This window comes from Vidua macroura, chromosome 1 (genome assembly GCF_024509145.1).
Source record: "Vidua macroura isolate BioBank_ID:100142 chromosome 1, ASM2450914v1, whole genome shotgun sequence".
Lineage (NCBI taxonomy): Eukaryota > Metazoa > Chordata > Aves > Passeriformes > Viduidae > Vidua > Vidua macroura.
This window is the reverse complement of record NC_071571.1, coordinates 23,616,476-23,634,433: the sequence shown is the minus strand read 5'-3', so window position 1 is coordinate 23,634,433 and position 17,958 is coordinate 23,616,476. Positions and strand designations below refer to the sequence as shown.

The following is a 17,958-nucleotide window of genomic DNA, read 5'->3' as shown; positions in this document are numbered from 1 at the left end:
GAGTAGAACTAAGAGGACTAAGTGTTTCTGTTAGATTCTGTTAGATTTCTGTTATATTAAAGGTGAAGATTAGGGGGAAAAAAAGCAGTGTGTCACTGGAATAGGCAGGCTGACCACAGAAAAGGCTTTTGTAGACTGTGATAGTTCTGTGGGGCTTGTATGGTGTGCACCATTGCCTGTTTAGTCAACTCTACAAAGGCTTAAGACCATCAGCTGTGGTATTTTTGTGCTGTTTCTCCAACAGAGGTAAACAGGGTGAGTGCGGAGTGCGGAGTTTAGGGATGGAATATAGGAAATAATGAGGAGCATCTCCTTCAGCCCTCATTGTGTCTTGACTCATTCTTGAAATTAAAGCAATTACATTAATAAAACAATTAATATATGGCTTAGAAAGGGTTAGAACAATTTTTGTCTCAGCCAATATTTATACTCCAAAGTGAGAAAGGTGGTTCCTGGTGTAGGGAATAGTGTAAGAGCAGGACAGACCTGAAGCGATAATTCCTGGCAAATTAAGGCTCTCAATGACTTCTCTATGATCTGAAGTAATCCATGTCCACTGCTTTGTAAGTCCTTGCAGCATTTGCAAGCAGATGGGAGCCAGCCCTGCCTCACTCCCAGGCAGATGCCTCCTGACTCCGCTGATGCCATGAGCTGGCTAGCGGCCACAAAGCCATGCTAGCCATGCCAGCCCCCGGAGCCTCAGCTGGGCTCAGGGCTCCGTCAGCTCGGCCCGGACCCACGCTGTCTGCCTGGGCATCGTGGAGCACACCCTGCTTTGCTGGCACCACCTGGGTACATGGGCCTTGTTTTCATTTGCCTTCATGTAAAAATGTTTTAGCGCTCCAGGAACCAGACCTTGTTTTGCCAGATTTATTACGGTTTGCTCATTTCTTTCAGAAATGTGAAAGATGATGTCTGCAAAACAATCAAAAAGCAGTTCTGCCATGTGTTTACATCTGACATAAACTGTAATTTACAAAATGCTGAATTTATTTCAAAACTACCCATGTATTAAAATGTAAACCTTCATCTCATGCTGCTGAAAGACATCCCAAAAGAAATAGTTGCCTTTGCCTTGTAGTAATAAAACAGTCGAATAAAATTTATTGGCAGCTCAAAATGCTACTAACACCTCATTTTCATTGCCAAACTCTTAAAATAATCTTTGATTTGTTTTCTTTTACATATGTGTGCAAGAGTTTAAAGGAAATACTTAGAGAGCTGTATAGCCTGTAGAATACTTCATTCCACGTGCATTAATCTTTAAATGGTTGCCTCCCTGTGCCATGTAAACTGGCTAGAAAGGGAGGAAATGTGTATCAGACATCTTACCTTAAGAACTGGAGGATGACAGCACCTGAGAATCTTACAAAAATAGATAATTTTGGTTTTCTTTACATGTGCTATGAATTATTAAAAAAAAAAAAGCTTGATAGAAGAAATTACAAGACAGGCAAGGACCTTGCATGGCCACATGTGAATGGCCACAAATGGGAAAAAGACCACTATGATGTCCAACTCTTAAAACACTTGCAAGATATAGTTCTGATTAAACATGTAAGGAATTTGCATGCTAATGGAAAAAAGGATCCCTTTTTATGTATCCAGTGTTTAAGAGCAATTGCCCCCAGCTAAATTTATTAAGCCAGAAGAGTCTTGTAAATTTCTATTGAAGATTTATTAGTCCCATTTGTTTCTGTTCTTCAGAACATGAATATTAAACTCAATCCTGCAAGTTTGTCACAGGTGAAACTCCCTTTCACATTAAAGGGAATTCTGGACCTGTGCCAAAGCTAGTTAAATAAATGTACCAATTTCATGAGGCCTAGGTAAAGGTTTTTGTATGTTGAGCTTTTTAGGATTGATCCTGGTCTTTGAAGGTTGAGTAAATAGGGCAGAGCTGTTTTTAGTGCCTTTTTTTTTTTTTTTTCTTGTCTCCCATTTTGTTTTAACTTCTACACGGAAAAAATATTTTAAAGTAACTTCAGAAATGAACAGAACAGAATCTGCATTCCTACCAAGTAAAATGGACCAGTTACAATCTTTCTGGGAAAGAATAGTATCTTCTAAATTCAGTTAAATTAAAGCATTTTGTCTAAGTCATTTAGGCATCTTCCACAGCAAGCAGGGAGAGATGGTACCCTCCCCAGAGTGATTCAGTCAACTTGCTTCTGTCCCCTGAATAAATGAAGACCTACGTGACCCATTCAAACTAACCCCCAATCGCTGAGTAGCTGCATCGCAGAAGTTGTATCTCTTCCATGGAAGCTGAGAGGAGAACTCGTTGCTTCACAAGCTGTGCAGGGCTGTGGTATGGATGGATGGTGTTTGACCTGACTGATGATGGCTAGCCAAAGACTGCTATGTTGAATGAAGTTGATAGTTTTCTTGCAAGCCTTAAAGTACTTTGTAGTCCATTAGTTTTGAGACTTTGGTTTTAGAATAAATATCCTCTCACACTTTTTCTCATAAAATTATCTATTACTCTGCCACTCAGTTTTTCTGTTACATCTGCAACTTAAAAAGAAGAGGGCGATGTTTATGTGTGTAGAACTGGCTTCTTCAAAAAACCTGTCCAGATCGTGTTTGTTTTTCTTACCCATGTGAGCAATTGCCTTTGTATTTTGATTTTTGGAAATCAGCTGAGTGCTGTTTACTTTTGGGCAGATGGGATGTTATTGGTAGCATGTGAAGTAGTGGTGACAGAACACAGTAGAGTGCCACTGGAAGGTTGCTTGAGTTCACTGTGCTCCCTTCCAGGTTTTGCTGAAGTGAATGAGGAATTCCCTTTGTCTGAAGTTCACAGTGCTGCTGACCTCATGACACACAGTAGTATTACTGGGAATACATTTGGCATCAAAGCCTGATGGAAGTCACTCTCCTTACCATGTGTATACTAAAAAGCACTGTGAACTGCATTTCTGTTTTTATATGATACAACCTCATGCAGGACAAATTTTTGGAAAGCAACACACAAAGCGTAAGACACCTTTTGGATTTTCACTTGACTTAATCCTGAATGTGGGAACTACATTCACCACCTAAGAGTTTGTGTTGAAAGTGGGCAGATCTGTCTGATCCATTTTCAGGAAATTTTGAGCAGTTCTAGTGAAATCATAAACAGGTTCTTTCAACAGATGTAGACTTTTTTTTTTTTTTAAGTTGTTTTCATGCATTTGAAATATCTGGTGTTAAATTGCTGTTTCAATTTTTAAGATAACAAGAACTATTCACATCTATTGCTGTTTTGTAGTCCCTCCGGTTACGACGTGGAAAACAACAGCTCACAGTTCATTCATTTCAGAATTTAAGGACAAACAAATACTGTGATGAGTGCCTTAGAATACATCCTGACCATAGTTTTCAGAGATGAATGCCCATATTCACGGATTGAGTACTTAAGGGTGACTAAAAAGTTAGGAAGCAGAGATTGTGGTACAGATAAGGATGCTTAAGTGCTAAAGGGGACCATGCATTTTGGAGCCCAAGTTGTAAAGTTCTCACTGCATGGCTAAAAATCAGATAGGGATTGAAATGGCAGACAGGGGTTTGCATTGCTCTATCCAGGTGATGCATGGCTAAGTATAACAAAAGAAAAGATACCAGGCAGATAAGGCAGATGAAGCTTTAGGTGATGTGTGCAATTACAAATCACCCAGGAGTTTTGCGTGCTGCAGGTTAAGCGCAGCGTAAGTTCTTTGGTGGCTCAGGGCTGGTGGATCATGCGAAGTCAAAACCTATGATAGGTTTACTCTGCACGCTGGTACTCTGGCTTCAAAAATGCATTCTTCTACTGACAGGTCTAAAAAATTTAATACAATACTACTCAAAGCTTGTGTTGTCATGTCAGCTGACCACGCTGTCATAGCAATAAACAGATTGGTAGAAGCTTGCACCCTGTTTCCCAGTGATGTTGGTTTCATTCTCTTACCAAGGATTTCCTTTTTATAATGTCATTTAGAGAGACTTTTATTTAAGAAATGATACATAATAATAAACCCAAATATAAACAAATGGGCGTGAGAGTGAACCATGCACTGTTTTACTGTGGTTTACTCCTTTGTCTGCTAATTGGTTTCTGTTTAATACATGGATATATAGCGTGTTACATTAAAAGGTCTGTAGATTCCCTTAGTATTCCCTGAATACATTAGAACAACACAATTCAAATAATTTAAAATAATTAATTTTGTTTTCTTATTAACATCTCTTTTTACTAACATATATGCTGCTTATTTACTTTGTGCATGTGTAGTACTGTCAACTTTAGCCAATTTAGCTTTTTGTTCTCCTTAAGGCTTTTTTTTTCTTCTGTTTTGTGCTCTTTTGCTCTAGCAATGGAATTCATGGTATTGTTAAACGGTGGAAGTTTTCCCCTTCTAAAAATCATCTCTTGATCCTTCTTTGAGACAAACTGTTTAGTCCCAACTCTACCTATGAAACGCAGAAATGTATTTTCTTACAAAAATAAGTATTTTCTTACTTGATGCCAGGAACAGAACCACAGCAAAATATTTTGCATCTATTGCTGTCTCCCCTGCTCTTCACTATCGCATCACAGCTTTGGATTCCTTTCAAGTGCTGCCACTACTGGTGTGTCTTGGGAAGTGGTAGCAACATCATCAGTACTCAGGTGTATTTGCAGCTTTTACCAAGGCCCCTTGCCTTGCTTTTTCAGTGTCTGACAGCTAGACCCTTCAGAATTACTCTATCAGGCTGCTGCTTTTTAGGTTGATTGTATTCCTGAGGGCTTAGCCTATGCTGAGTGGTTAATTAGGGCTCAAACACCACATGAGTTTTCAGTGCATCCACCATCATCCAGAATAATTGTGGCTGTGGAGTAACCTGGCGGTCTTTCAGGAACAGCAGCCGCTGCATTGATGATAAGCTTCAAAACAGAGGACCCCTTCTGTCACCTTCTACTGTAGCTGCTTTGTTATTCTTAGGTTCTCCCATGAATGTATTAGAAGCAAAAGTTTGTACTCAAATTTCCATGAGAATTATATACAGTTTTTAAAAAGCTGAATTAAATACTTCAGGAGCTGCTGTGATACTGCAAGCATTTAAAAATTATATGAAATTGTACAGAATGTGTAACAGTACATTTGACTTTTTGCAATTAATTTCTTTTTCTGGAGTGAAGGGTTATTATTTCCTTCATTATTTTTGATATGTTGGCATCATGATTAAATCTCATGTATAAATAGATTTGATTATTAAGCCACTGAAAAATGAATGATAATTTATACTGTTGTATAAATTTTGAAGATGAGTTGATTTACTTAAACCTAGAAGAGAGATGTTCATCTTAGATTTAGAGCCTCTAGGTCTGGCACAAGAATTAATTGAAAACGTAAACTGAAATGTGGAGTCTGTAACAAGAAGTTTGTGGGCTACAGTAAAAGCTGGATTTTGTTGTATCCCATCTTGCACCATGTACAGCTGGAAGTTCAGAATAACATCTGGGCTCCTTTCATTTGAATTAAACAAAATCAATATTCAGGCATAAGTTTTACTTACATGTTGAGCAAATTAGGGAATCTGAAAAGGAATACAGCTGTTCCCTGAGGAAGGTATTGTAAAGAAAATCTAAAAAACTTAACAACAGATGCAAGCACACTGCCAATGAATGGGAGCATCTTTAATTTGTACTCTGGACTGGAAGCTTACTGGAAGCTCACAGCACTGTATAGCAGCAGTGTACATGACTTGGAAAGGCAGTGTACATTTGCTTGTTGAAGGATCACATGAGAGCACTATGAATAGGTCAGACAGCTATTGCTGATCCTAAACAATCTGTCAACGACTGTCTTCATAACAGGCCATGTTATTTTTCTGATTCGGGGGTGACTTGGCGTGTCCCTGGCCTGCCCTGGGACAGAGTGTTTGGTACGGCAGCACACAGGCATGTGTTCAGGCGCCACCCAGCTGGTATTTTCCCTCCGTATTGTCAAGGGATCCGTGTGTGGCCAGTTTGGAGAAAATCAATTGCAGTGAGATTGTTTATGGACTGGTAAGGAATTAGGCATTTTAAACACTGTTGAACTGTAGGATAAGTCCTGAAGAGGAGTTCTGCATGGCAGGATATAGTTTGAATTACAGAGTCCTACGAGACCCTTTTCTGGTCCTTGTCTGTTAATCTCCCTCTACGAAGAAGGTGAAAGAGAAATGACGGTGTGAAGGCAAAAATAGACAGCATGCTGCTATAAACAAAGAAAGGTGTGGAGAACATCTTGTCAGGCCTATTTTTCCTTGAAGCAAAACTCTTTTAACAATTGCTTCTTTTAGTGGGTTGGGTGGCACATGGAGAAAACTTATGTAGACTTTTCATCTTTTGGGCACAAATCTTGGTTTCTCTTGAAAATGAAAACTGGTTTTGGTGGTTTCATCAGAGCAGACATTTGTCTGCATCACAAAACCATTCAGTCTGGCACCAGAGCTCGTCATTGCTTGAGAGGGGCCCAGTGCAGGAGAGCAGGGGTGTTGCAGGTCAGGGCTGCAGTCAGGATTGAGCGTTGAACGCTTGCCCAGTCAGCCCACTCTATCGGACTTTAGCCAGTGCTATTTACTTCGCTTTCTCGAGCATCTATTTCTCTCTGTCACTTTCTCTGTCTCTCTTCCTCACGCACACTTAAAGAACAAAAACCTCTTTTATACAGCGAAGCATTTTAAATAATTTTTCCAAGTCAGAAAGGGAGAGAGACTGGAAAAAATTACAGCACAAAGCTCAGCTTGCAGATGAACGATTGCCTTGTCATCCTAATGTCCCCCTTCCTTTCCTTAAACCTCACTGGTGAGTGGGCTGTAAGCAACAGTGTTGGCTGGGCTCTGCTGGAGTGGGTGTCCAGAACAGGACTTTCTGCTGCCTTTCTTTCACTGTACAGCTGCTTCTCCGCAGTAGCTCTTTCTGCTCTGTGCACGGCAGATAATGAGTGAGTGACTTCAGAGTTGAAAACATCTATCTACAGAACATCTCCTGTGCTAGATAAATTAATTGATTTTACCTGATGTTAAGTTCTGCCTTTACTGCTGTTTTCCTGAAAGAGATTTCTCCTGGAGACAAAGGTGATCCTGCTACCCTTCCCTGGAAGGATCACAAAGCAGGAGAAATGTTCACAAACTCCAAGAACTCAGTATAAAGCGGAGAATAAGGATTTAAGACATAAAGTTGCCATGAACACTGTAGGCATACCCAAGATTATTTAATCAAGTTTGGCTCTGGGCATCTGATTTGTTGCTGGATGGAGCTGACTGTGGGCTTGCTAGCAGTGCTGCAGGCAGTGCTGTGCCCTCATGCTGTGTTTTTCCAGTACCAAGGTGGTTCTGTTTTGTGCAGTCAGAGTCTTTGTTATGTTGCAGTCTGCTGTGGAGCCATACATTAAGCACTGATACACATTGGGGCAGCTGCAGCTGGAGTTACAAGTACGTTGTGAAGCTCTTGAAGACCCCACATGCCTCTGAAAATGTAACTTGGGTCCTGCATTACTATGTGATTCTACAGATGCTATCCCAGGAAAAATGCCATTTAAATACTTTGAATTTAGTGGCCTCTTCCTATGCATGTGCACTTTTATGCCATCTAAAAGTGTTTTACTAAAGCTCCTTTGAGCAAGAAAACTCTACATCTGAAATGCCAGCTTTCAGAGGCCTGGAGAAGTGGGTGATTGCTGATTAAAATGAGACAAAGCAGTATGTCCTGAACAGAGGGAAATAACTCTGTCGTATGTTTCAGAGTGGGAAACTCTCCTGTTTTGCTGCGTGGGACTTGGTTCTGGTAATGCACATGTTCCACTCCAGTTGCTGTGCTATTGTCTTTTTCATCTGAAAGATGACCTCTTTGTTCCCATATGTTGGGTATTTGTGATTCCAAGTAGAGACGGGTTTATGTCAGCAGTCTTTTTCTTGCATCAAAATCAAGAAAGGAAAAGGTAACTAATATTAAAAGTAGGGATAAAACTGGTTTTTTTTTAAGGAGTACCTGGTTTATAAAATTGGGATGTACAAAGGGCTTGCTGCTGAGTGACTTCTTGAGGGGTCTGAGGCTTCTGCTGAAATTTGGACTAAAAGGATGATTGACTGTCTTTCTTCAATACCTCTAGGTATAAGAGGCAGAAATTTTCTGTGCTTATGAACTTCCAGGATTAATCTGAGCCAAAGGCAGTAAAAGCAGAAGTTGTTCAGGTCCTCCTCCCCTTATTTGTCAATAAACCTCAGTCATGGCCTGTGATAGTCTTGGTATCCCAATTTTGTGGTGTTTACATAAACACTGTCAATACACAGGTTCTGTCCTGGTTTTCTGTTATGCAGATAAATACCTTTCAGAGTTAGGTTGAGGCCACCAAACTCTTTTCATCTGTGTATTTGCTCAGACTTGTGAAATCTTAAAACTGTAGCATATTATTATGCCACTGTTTACGTAACCACAGTCTTCTAAAGCATTTCTCCTACACATAAATCAAAGGCTCCAATTCTCTTCCTCTGTTATGCATAAGCTAGGAAGTAATTCTTTCGAGGAAGACACTGTTCCAAAGAAAATTAAAGTAAATCCATGTTATTAGAAATCTTTAGGAGGTGAGGACTGGTTTTGTTCAGTACTGTGAGTGACCATACAGGGATCCATATGTGTTCATGTTGGCTTAGTCCTACTGCAGTAAAAACAACAGAAAGCCCTTGGACACATTGGCAGCATGTATCTAATTCTTGGTCTTCCTTTTGACTGTGATCCAGTTAATTTTCCAAATGTACCTACTCATCTGTTTGACAATAGCCAAGAGAAATTGCATCCTACATTTTTTTCAGGTCTTACAGTCAGCTCTGTCTTTCGGTATTTCTTGCAGGTGTCTTGGGCTGTTGGACCTGATCTCCATTGCTGTTATCTCACTTTGCTCAGGAAAAAATGTTTATGCTACTTGAAAGCAGGAAGCTTCATAGCAATTCTCAGATAATCTCAAAAGCAAATCTAGTAACATTTAGGGACTTTCTGGGATCAGTTACAATCTACCACTCAGTAGATGCAATAGTTTTCAAAGTAATAACTGTCTTTGCTTTAAAAGCATTAGGTATTCATACTGTAAAATGAAGGTGAACTGAGATTGCATTTGTCAGATTTTGTGTCGTAAGAACCTATGGAGACTTCAAGGAGCATCATCTGTTTTTCTGCATGCAAAAAACGCCGAAGTATTTTTGTAGGAAGGCGGGTATTTGGCTGGATTATAGGAAGATCCACTAGGCACTAAACACATAAAATAAAGCAGAGACAGAGATTTGTAGCTGATAAGCTCCTGTTTTAGTACAATTAACTTGAAAAAATGTCGGCATTAAAACCCAGGTTCTCTGTTAGTGTCTCTTCAACAGTGTTCCAGTTCAGATGGACACGTTGGGCGGTGTATGGCTCCCAGCCAAACATCTTGTTAAATACTTGCAGGATTTCCCATAGCAGATCTTACTTTAATCAAATAATTCAAATGTTTCTTTTGTAAGTACAATAGAAGGGCAGGGCTTGTGTTTACAAAGTATTCAGTGTGGAAATCCTGTATTAATTGAGGTATGTTTACTTCACTTAGGACAGTGTCCACATAGTAACTCTTTAAATAAAAGGCCTTTTGCTGTTGCCTATTCCAGAGAGGCAGTCACGTGCAATATTAACATGTCACATACAGAAAATCACGAGGAAATGGCTTCAGAGATGTGCAATGTAGGCAGCAGAGATGTTCCTGACTAACAAAGACAATTTTATGGGTGATACTCTCACAGTGAATGTAAGAGAGTATAGTTTTTAAAAAGTAGTTTTTTTATACGTGTGGAAACTACTAAATAAAGAGGCTGTGTCTTTCTCAATCTATTTCAAGAATGATCAGGAGTAATGCCAGATGTTGTTTTTTTGTAATATCATGGATTAATATAACCTGTGATTTAAATTATTATCTTTCGAAGGTAGCAGCTTTATTTTCTATGAGTAAACATAATGTGCTTCTACCCAGCCCAGTGCAGAATCTGTAGCTTTTATGATTAACAGTAAAGCATTTAGAGTTTCACATAAAGAGTATACAGAAAGGAAAGATAATATTAATACTCAGTGATAATACTACTACTCAGTAAAAGGTAACCAGAATTTGCTTCTCTGAGTTCCTTGTTTTGCTGTGCCAGAAAATGCCAGAATTAAAATAACCCACATACAGAAGAATTAACAGAGAGTCAACATTTTCCTCCTCAGTGAGTTGGAAATGACATGTTACTTCTAAGTTTAATACAGTGAAATCTTTTTTTCCTTTTTTTCTTTAATTATAACTCTGCTATAGTTGAAAATATGGTTTTGCCAGTGTATTAAATACCTGGCAAAAGGGGTGTTCTAGAACATTTTAGGTGAATGTAGGTCAACACAAAGGAATCATACAGTTGGAAATACTTTCCAGTGTTTATGTTCAGATGTTGAGACCTGTCTGGCTCCTCTCTATTTGCATGTGTTGGGGTTATAGGCAGTCCGGCTACATTCCACATTGATTTATATAAATATATTGCAGATTATTAACTCCAGCCAGTAAATACGAGTAAATTTCACTTTTCAGGAAGGTTTGTGACTTTTCACAAAACTTATTTACCATGTACAGGACATGTACACCCCATTGAGGGAATCTTAGAGAACGGTATCTGCCATTACGAGAAATGTGCCAACACATTTTCTCTTACAGTCACTGTGTTACCATAATAATTAATGTTTGTTTGTTCAGATTATGATTACAGATTAAGTACAGATTAGTCTTCAAGTAGAGGTAGGGTGACAGTCTTATTATCATATTCTGGAACTCTGGTTCCTCATTTATTACTCACTGAAAAGCTTCCTTAACGTAAAATGAATGTGCATGTATACATTTGCAAAATATGGTGTCTGATAAACAATTTTTCAGTGTCAGACTGAAAGATTATTTAGGAAATGCTGTGCTGAGAGCACAGCCTTACTATGGTAAATGTCAAGTGAAAAATACTGCTCTCTTAAACCCGAATTACATTCTTCCCAAGTGATTATGCCAATTCTAGTGTTTCCTTCTCATGTGAAATACATTGAGATGTAAGGTAAGAAGTAAAATCTCAGTGCAAGATCTCATGTTCGTCTTGTCCGTGACTGTCAGATGTCCTCTGGGAAAAGAAGGGACCCCTGTGGCTTTGTGTGTGATCAGTTGTCCTCAAATCCTGCATATAAAGCCTTTAGTCCTTGAACAAAAACCAAAAATATTACTTGATAACATTACCAAAAATCCTGCATTTCTTAATTCTAATAAAGTAATTCTAAGGAAGAGTATGAAAGATAAAAGTAATACACCAGCATCACTGATATGGTGTTGGAAAAAATAAGCCATAGCATCAGCACTAGTTTGGTCTGTTATCAATGATAGATTCTTCAGTTTAACTGTCTAGACCTTTTTTGTCAGTAACTTCATTCAATTTTTAAATATACTGTCACCTAGTAAAAGTAGTGATTAATTTTTCTGCCTCTCTTCAGTGAGAAATGCGATCTGATCTTGGACTATAAATGAATAAGCACATGAGTAAAGTATGTGAGCAGGGAAGAAATGGCCTTCTGGCTGTTTAAATGGTTTCCTATTAGGATTTTGTAGAAGTGGGACTTGAAGAAGGATAGTGAAAATCACTGGTGTGAATATAGGTGTGAAGCACAGAAGGATGGGCAGATGTTTTTGAAAAAGGTAAAACAGTGGTTAAAGCTGGCATAGTAGATGGAGAGGATGAGAGAAATCCTACTTAAAAAGATAAAACAATAGAAAGTAATCAGATAGGAATGTGGTATGTGAAGAGCTTTGTCAATTAGTTCGGTGTTGTGCAACAAGGTGAAATGATAAAGAAGTTCCAGTAAAAGAATGACCAAAAGTGATGAAAGAAGTAGTGACATCTTGTGCACAGAGCTTTTTTCCAAACAGTATGCTGATTCTGGAGGTATTCCTTGTGTCCAGGAATTTGCAAAAGGAATCAGCAAAAAAATTCTGTTTCTGCTGAAGGAGATCTAATTATAAAGCTGTGTAATGGTATATGTGGCAATTATGTGGAAAGAAACTGAAAGTGCATGCAAACACTCTTATGTATTTTTCAAAAATATTTCCAGCTTTTTTTGTAATTACTGTAAGTACTGGAGCCTAGAATGTGTATAAATGTCACGTAATTTTCTGTAGTAACTCACGTTGTTGTGTCAAAAAAATAAATTATTTTCATGTAATTATTTTACATTCAACAGCTGATGAGTTCTTAATAATTAATCCTATTTCAGAATTCACAAGTGAAAGACTGAGGTGGTAATTTTGATATATCAGCTGTTATCTGATGAATCAAGAGCTCAAAGATTGGTCTACCTTTGGAAGGCTCTTTTCCATTCTGTATACTGTAAGAAATTTAAATAGACATGCTTGAGATGCAAGGTACGTCTGTACTGGTTTCTGTATACTTACCTCTTCTGTTCTTTTCCTCTTCTCAGATTGTTTGATGTGTGCACCGTGTCACGAACAGACAGAGAGACCAAGTTAACATTAGTGTTTGAACATGTGGATCAAGACTTGACTACTTACTTGGATAAAGTTCCAGAGCCTGGAGTGCCTACTGAAACTATAAAGGTATTTAAGGAGAAAGATTTTAGGAGATAGTATTTCAGAAATAAATCAGACAAACTGTGTTGTGGTCCCATAGGATTTTGTTGCATCAAAATTGAGTAGTACCCAGCTTGGGACATACATGTACTGCAGCACAAAGTAACAGATATAGTCTCTTTGTGAAAATGCTGCACTTGTGGTTTTATTCCTCTTTCAGAGTTCTAAATTTACTGAATCTCTACTGCTGTACCAAATGTAGCATTCAGGCATTGGAAGGACGGGGACCTGTTGGAGCAGGTCCAGAGCAGGGTCACCAAGTTGATTTAGAGGGATGGAGCACTTATCTTGCGAGGAAAGGCTGAGAGAATTGGGATTGTTCATCCTGCAAAAGAGAAGACTTAGAGGTGACTTAATTGCAGCCTTCCAGTACCTGAAGGGAGCCTACAAGAAATACGGAGAGAGACTATCTACAGGAGCATGTAGTGACAGGAAAAGGGGGAGTGGTTTAAAACTGAAAGAGTATGTTTAGATTAGATATTGGGGAAGAATTCTTTACTGTGAGGGCGGTGAGGCACTGGAACAAGTTGGCCAGGGAAATCATGGCTGCCCCACCCCTGGTAGTGTTCAAGGACAGGTTGGAATGGAGCTCTGAGCTACCTGGTCTAGTGAAAGGTGTCCCTGTGCATGGCAGTGGGATTTTTAAGGTGTTTTCCAATACCAGTAATGCCATTCTGTGATTCCATGATTCTGTGAAATCATTAAGACTGACCTTTGCTTCCAGCTGCAGGCAGATGACTGTTACTGTTTCAGCAGAGACTACTTGAACCTTCCCTTAAAGGTGAAGTGCTGGATATTGCTAGAATGGATAAAATAAATCCTGTACTCCTTATCCCTTTTCCTTTGCCTTTTATTTCCCCAAGAGACCACTTTTGTTTTACGTCCTACTTGCCAGGAGAGTTTGTGTACATTCTGAGAGCAAGAAATGTTCATTGTGGGCCTGTGGTGAGCTCAGCAGAGGGTGGGCTGAAAGGTAGGAAGAGTCATGACCAGTTACAGAAGCTGAGAAGGCTCTCAGTAACTGGGAGGACAATAATTGTTGTCATGTTATCTCATATTCTGCATCTGTAAGGGAGGACCCCTACCTAGGATAGGATGTGCCTGCATTATTGTTAATAAAATGCATATACCATCTCCTCTGCTTTTCTGGGAATTTCACAGCAAAGTGCCACATTGAGGACCCTAGGTTGAGGTGTTTGACAAAAAGTTTATACAGTTTATACCTGGAAGAGAAGTAGAGAGATTGATGTTGCTACATTTTGACTGTGTCTGTTTAACATTTCTTTTGATATTTTCATGAGGATAAATAATTTTTGTTTTCAGACATGCATTATCTTTCACTTGTATAAGTACTTTCTGGAAGTATGTTGTATCATCGTAGTCTGGCAAAAGTCCCCAGGGAGGAAAGGAAAACATGAAAACTATTGAAAATTTAGTTGTTTTAATAATTCTTTTAACAGCTTCAAACTTAGGAGGTGTTTGATCTTTCAGTATAAAATTAGAACTAAAGTGGATAAAGATTATTCACTGGTGTCAAAGTCACATACATATAATATCAGTCAGTTCCAGCAACCATGTTTTTAAACAGCCATAGTGGATAAAATAAAATTTTTGAAAAAATGGATGCATCTTTGATTCAGTCAGAAGAAAACTGGAATGTACCTATTATATTGTAAGACTATTTTAATTATAATGCTATTAAGGTTCTATTTTCCTCCTAGGACTTTGAAACTACTTACATGAACTGTATTTCAATTTAACTAACATTTTGAAAATAAGATACAAAGTGACTGGCATAATATCTAACTAAAGATATTGAAATTGATGGGAACTGAAAGACCAAGCCTCTGAAATCTCAGTTTGAAGTATCTTTTGATCTATGTTTCATTTAAAAGCAATACAAGACATGAGCACTGTACTAAAGTATTCATGATTTCCAAAAATTCTGTTCCGAAATTGCACTATGAGACTGTCAAATATATGTTTGAATATACATTTCATGGAAATTTTATACTGATGAAGGAAATCATTGTGCTTACATTCAAAAAGCACTATTCTGCACAAATGGTTTACTAGTTAACCCAGTTGCTATATCTGATAGTTTAGCACAATAAAATAGAAAAGCCACACAGAAACAAAGAGGAGCTCTTTTATGTACAGTGCAAGTTCCACTGCAGCCAGTGAAATTAGTGACTGTAAAATTCAGCTTGTGGTACATAATCACTTTTTAAATGGGTGAGGAAAAATGTAAAATTGCTGTTTACTTGGTCATCGCTGTTAATTCCAACATTTTCACAGTAGCTGATGTGTTTTTTCTTGAATCCTGTTTGGCGCAGGAAAAGAGAGAGATTCAGTTGACTTAAGTTGCACCCTGTTGCTTCATATTTATGTCAAAATACCCAGTTTATGGAGGTACTTTTGCTGATAGTCAGGGCTGATCACATGAGGAAGGGTCTCAAGGCTTTAGTATATTTCAATACCTTTGTAATTATACAATCTTTATGGATTTTTCCTGACAGAAATTGAAGCAAAACATACTTCTCCTGGGAAGTCATGGCTGCAGGGAAATACTACAATTTTGTAGCGGCTGAGCATTTAACCCAGAGCACATACATCGTTAAGTGACTGATCTGACTTTTTATAGTTTGGCTTTTGAGGTTAATATGGATTTGTACTTCATTTATTTTCCAGAATTGCACACAATTTGTGTAGAGTATTTCCCCTCACCATCAGCACAGTACAAAACAACTGCCAGTATTGTAAGACCATCTGTTAAAGTTCTGCATGTGTCAGCAGCACGGAAGTGCCAAATGAGCCAAGCTCTGGATAGCTTGAAGGATCTAATATACCTCTTTGGCACCATGGTGTAGAATCAACAGTTGTTAGTGGACCTTGAATGACATAAAATTACTATGAGAGAAGTATTAGCCCCAAAAGATCTTTTTTGTGTAAATTGACTACCGTCATTACATAACATTTAGGGAAGGGAGGCTCAGCTTTTGCTGGTTTGGGGCATGCTGGGGTTTTTGGTTACCAGCTGTCAAGAAATAAAAGTGACACTGGTACCATTTCAAGAACTTGCTTTATGTTTTGCCGGCAATCGTCAGACTGCAGCAGTTGAGAGAAATGAACCATATTGATCATTTAAACATAACTAGACCTTTTGTCTTAATTCTGCTCAGCAATGCCTTTCTAATGCCTAAGTCCCTGCAGTAGGAGTCACCCCAGAGGGTGTTTTAGGAAGATACAGACAGGTGTCCATAACATGATAGAAGAGAGGTAGTTTTCCTATGAGACATTGCCTGGTACTGGGAATACACAGCCAGGATCTAGAGCAGACATGCTCACTTTCCCTTTCTGTCACCAGGAGTGTGAATGCTCTCATCCATTTCTGTGGCTTTGGCTTCTGTGTTCTTGGTTATTCTGGACATAGGAGTTTTAAATCATTTCTGCTGAAGCCCTTACATTATTATTTAACAGAGTCTACTTTGAGCTAGAGGGATGGTGAATGCTACTCCAAATACTTGTGGGCATAGTGTTCACTTTTGAAAGAGAACTATATTCAGCCTTTAATCTACTTAATAAGCCTTTGTAACTGCTGGATTGTAGTCACGCTCACACTTGCTGGCTTCCTCTGTCAGACCTGATTAATACATATTCCATATGGCATGAATGAGAATCAGCAATGACAACATCTTCCTTCTTTCCTTTCTACCCATCGTCTCCTCCCTTCTTTTTTTCCTGGGATACTCTTTAACTTTGGGGTGGTTTATGTGGAAATGCAAGGTATGAGTTCAGTTTCCTTTGGACACAGCTGTTAGTCATGCACAGGTCTTTGGTAACGTTAATGGTCTTAGCAGTTGAGCCTCCGAGAGCCTTGGCTCATTAGGGACTTTTGTTAGCTGACATAAGGGTAGTGGAAATGGGAATGACATGTCTGCCCCAGAACGATGATTTTCTTTTAAATAGTTAACAGACCACTAAAGCATTTTGATGTCTTAGCCTTTGGGACTGAAGCATGTTTAAACTGCGTGGTCACATTTCATTCTGATGCTTGTGAGACCGGCATGGTTTTTTTGATCCTAAGTAATTTTGATATGGATATGGTTGTTTACAACACTAACTACATTTTTCATGTAGAAATCATGCATATGCAACCAAGATGGTGTTTATTGATTTAAGATACTGCAATGTATTTAATAATACTTAGCTTTAAGTTAATCTATGCATATAATGGCTTTGTATATAAGGCTGTAGATTAAGTGGTTACAGAGTGGTTCTTTGGAATTCCTTCCAGTCATATTGTGCTGCCAGACCAAAGAGTCTGTAAAATTGAGAGAGGACAACAAACTTTTACTGAAGTTCTTTAATTTTAGTAATGAATAAAGTTAACTCTGCGAGGTAATGTCATTATAAGTAAACTTGTGGCTTCTTGCAGTAGTTTTCTTATAGAAATGTAGAATTTAGGCTACATGTGCTAAGTGGGCTGTGCATATTTCAGTCTGACAGTCAGCACAGGAGGGAACAAAACAAAGGTTTCCGGTACAGCAGGTGCATATGTTATCTATCACAGAATGTTGCAAAAGCTGGGAATGTCTTTCTACTCAGGTCTGTGATTTGTGAATCTTCATGGTATTCCCTCCAGCCTTGAACAGGGCAGCCAAATCACAGAGTGAGAAGGGTTCAATGTATATGCTTTTCTCTGCTGTGTCCTGGTTCCTCACCCAAGTGAATGGCTTCTGTGAATATTTTTTGGATATTTACTTCTTTGCATAGAAAGGTGATATACCCATCTGATTTGGGTATACAGATTCTGGTCTTTAGATGCCTAAAACTTAGAAAGTACAGCAGTGAACCTAATTCTTTTCTGTGGTCTTATCAGATAGTAGCCCATAAATTGAATTTTAAAATAATAGCCTCAGTCATGGAATACTTGTTACTGTTGCATCCCTGTTACCTTATATTACATGCTGTTAAACCAGGCAGACTGGTCACATCTTTGCAAGACTCTTAGAAAATTAATATGAAGATGCTGTTTCTCAGAAAGCAGACCAGTGTTCACTGTTGTGAGGTGACTCAGCCGTATGCCATGGTTGTACCTACTCAGTTGATCACGTATGAGATGTGAAGCAGATGTCACACAATCATGCAGTTCTGAAAATAAAACAAGATATTCCAGGAAAACAGATTCACCAGTACTGAGAGTCTTCAGAGAGCGACTGCATTTAACAACATCAAAGTTAAAAGTCACAATAAAAAAAAACCTGCTTGAATTGAATAAGAAAGATACTAACAGAAGAGCTGTTATTAT

The 17,958-nt window shown here is 38.6% G+C and overlaps 1 protein-coding gene across 2 annotated transcripts in view; it reads left to right on the top strand.

Annotated features, from left to right (window-relative positions):
• The window catches only part of CDK6 (cyclin dependent kinase 6), a 126,080-nt gene that overhangs the window by 18,823 nt on the left and 89,299 nt on the right, over nucleotides 1–17,958 (top strand). For both annotated transcript variants that reach the window (XM_053989306.1, XM_053989313.1), the window contains exon 3: nucleotides 12,479–12,614. In XM_053989306.1, the coding sequence (XP_053845281.1) occupies nucleotides 12,479–12,614 (136 nt within the window). The remainder of the gene's footprint in view (nucleotides 1–12,478; nucleotides 12,615–17,958) is intronic.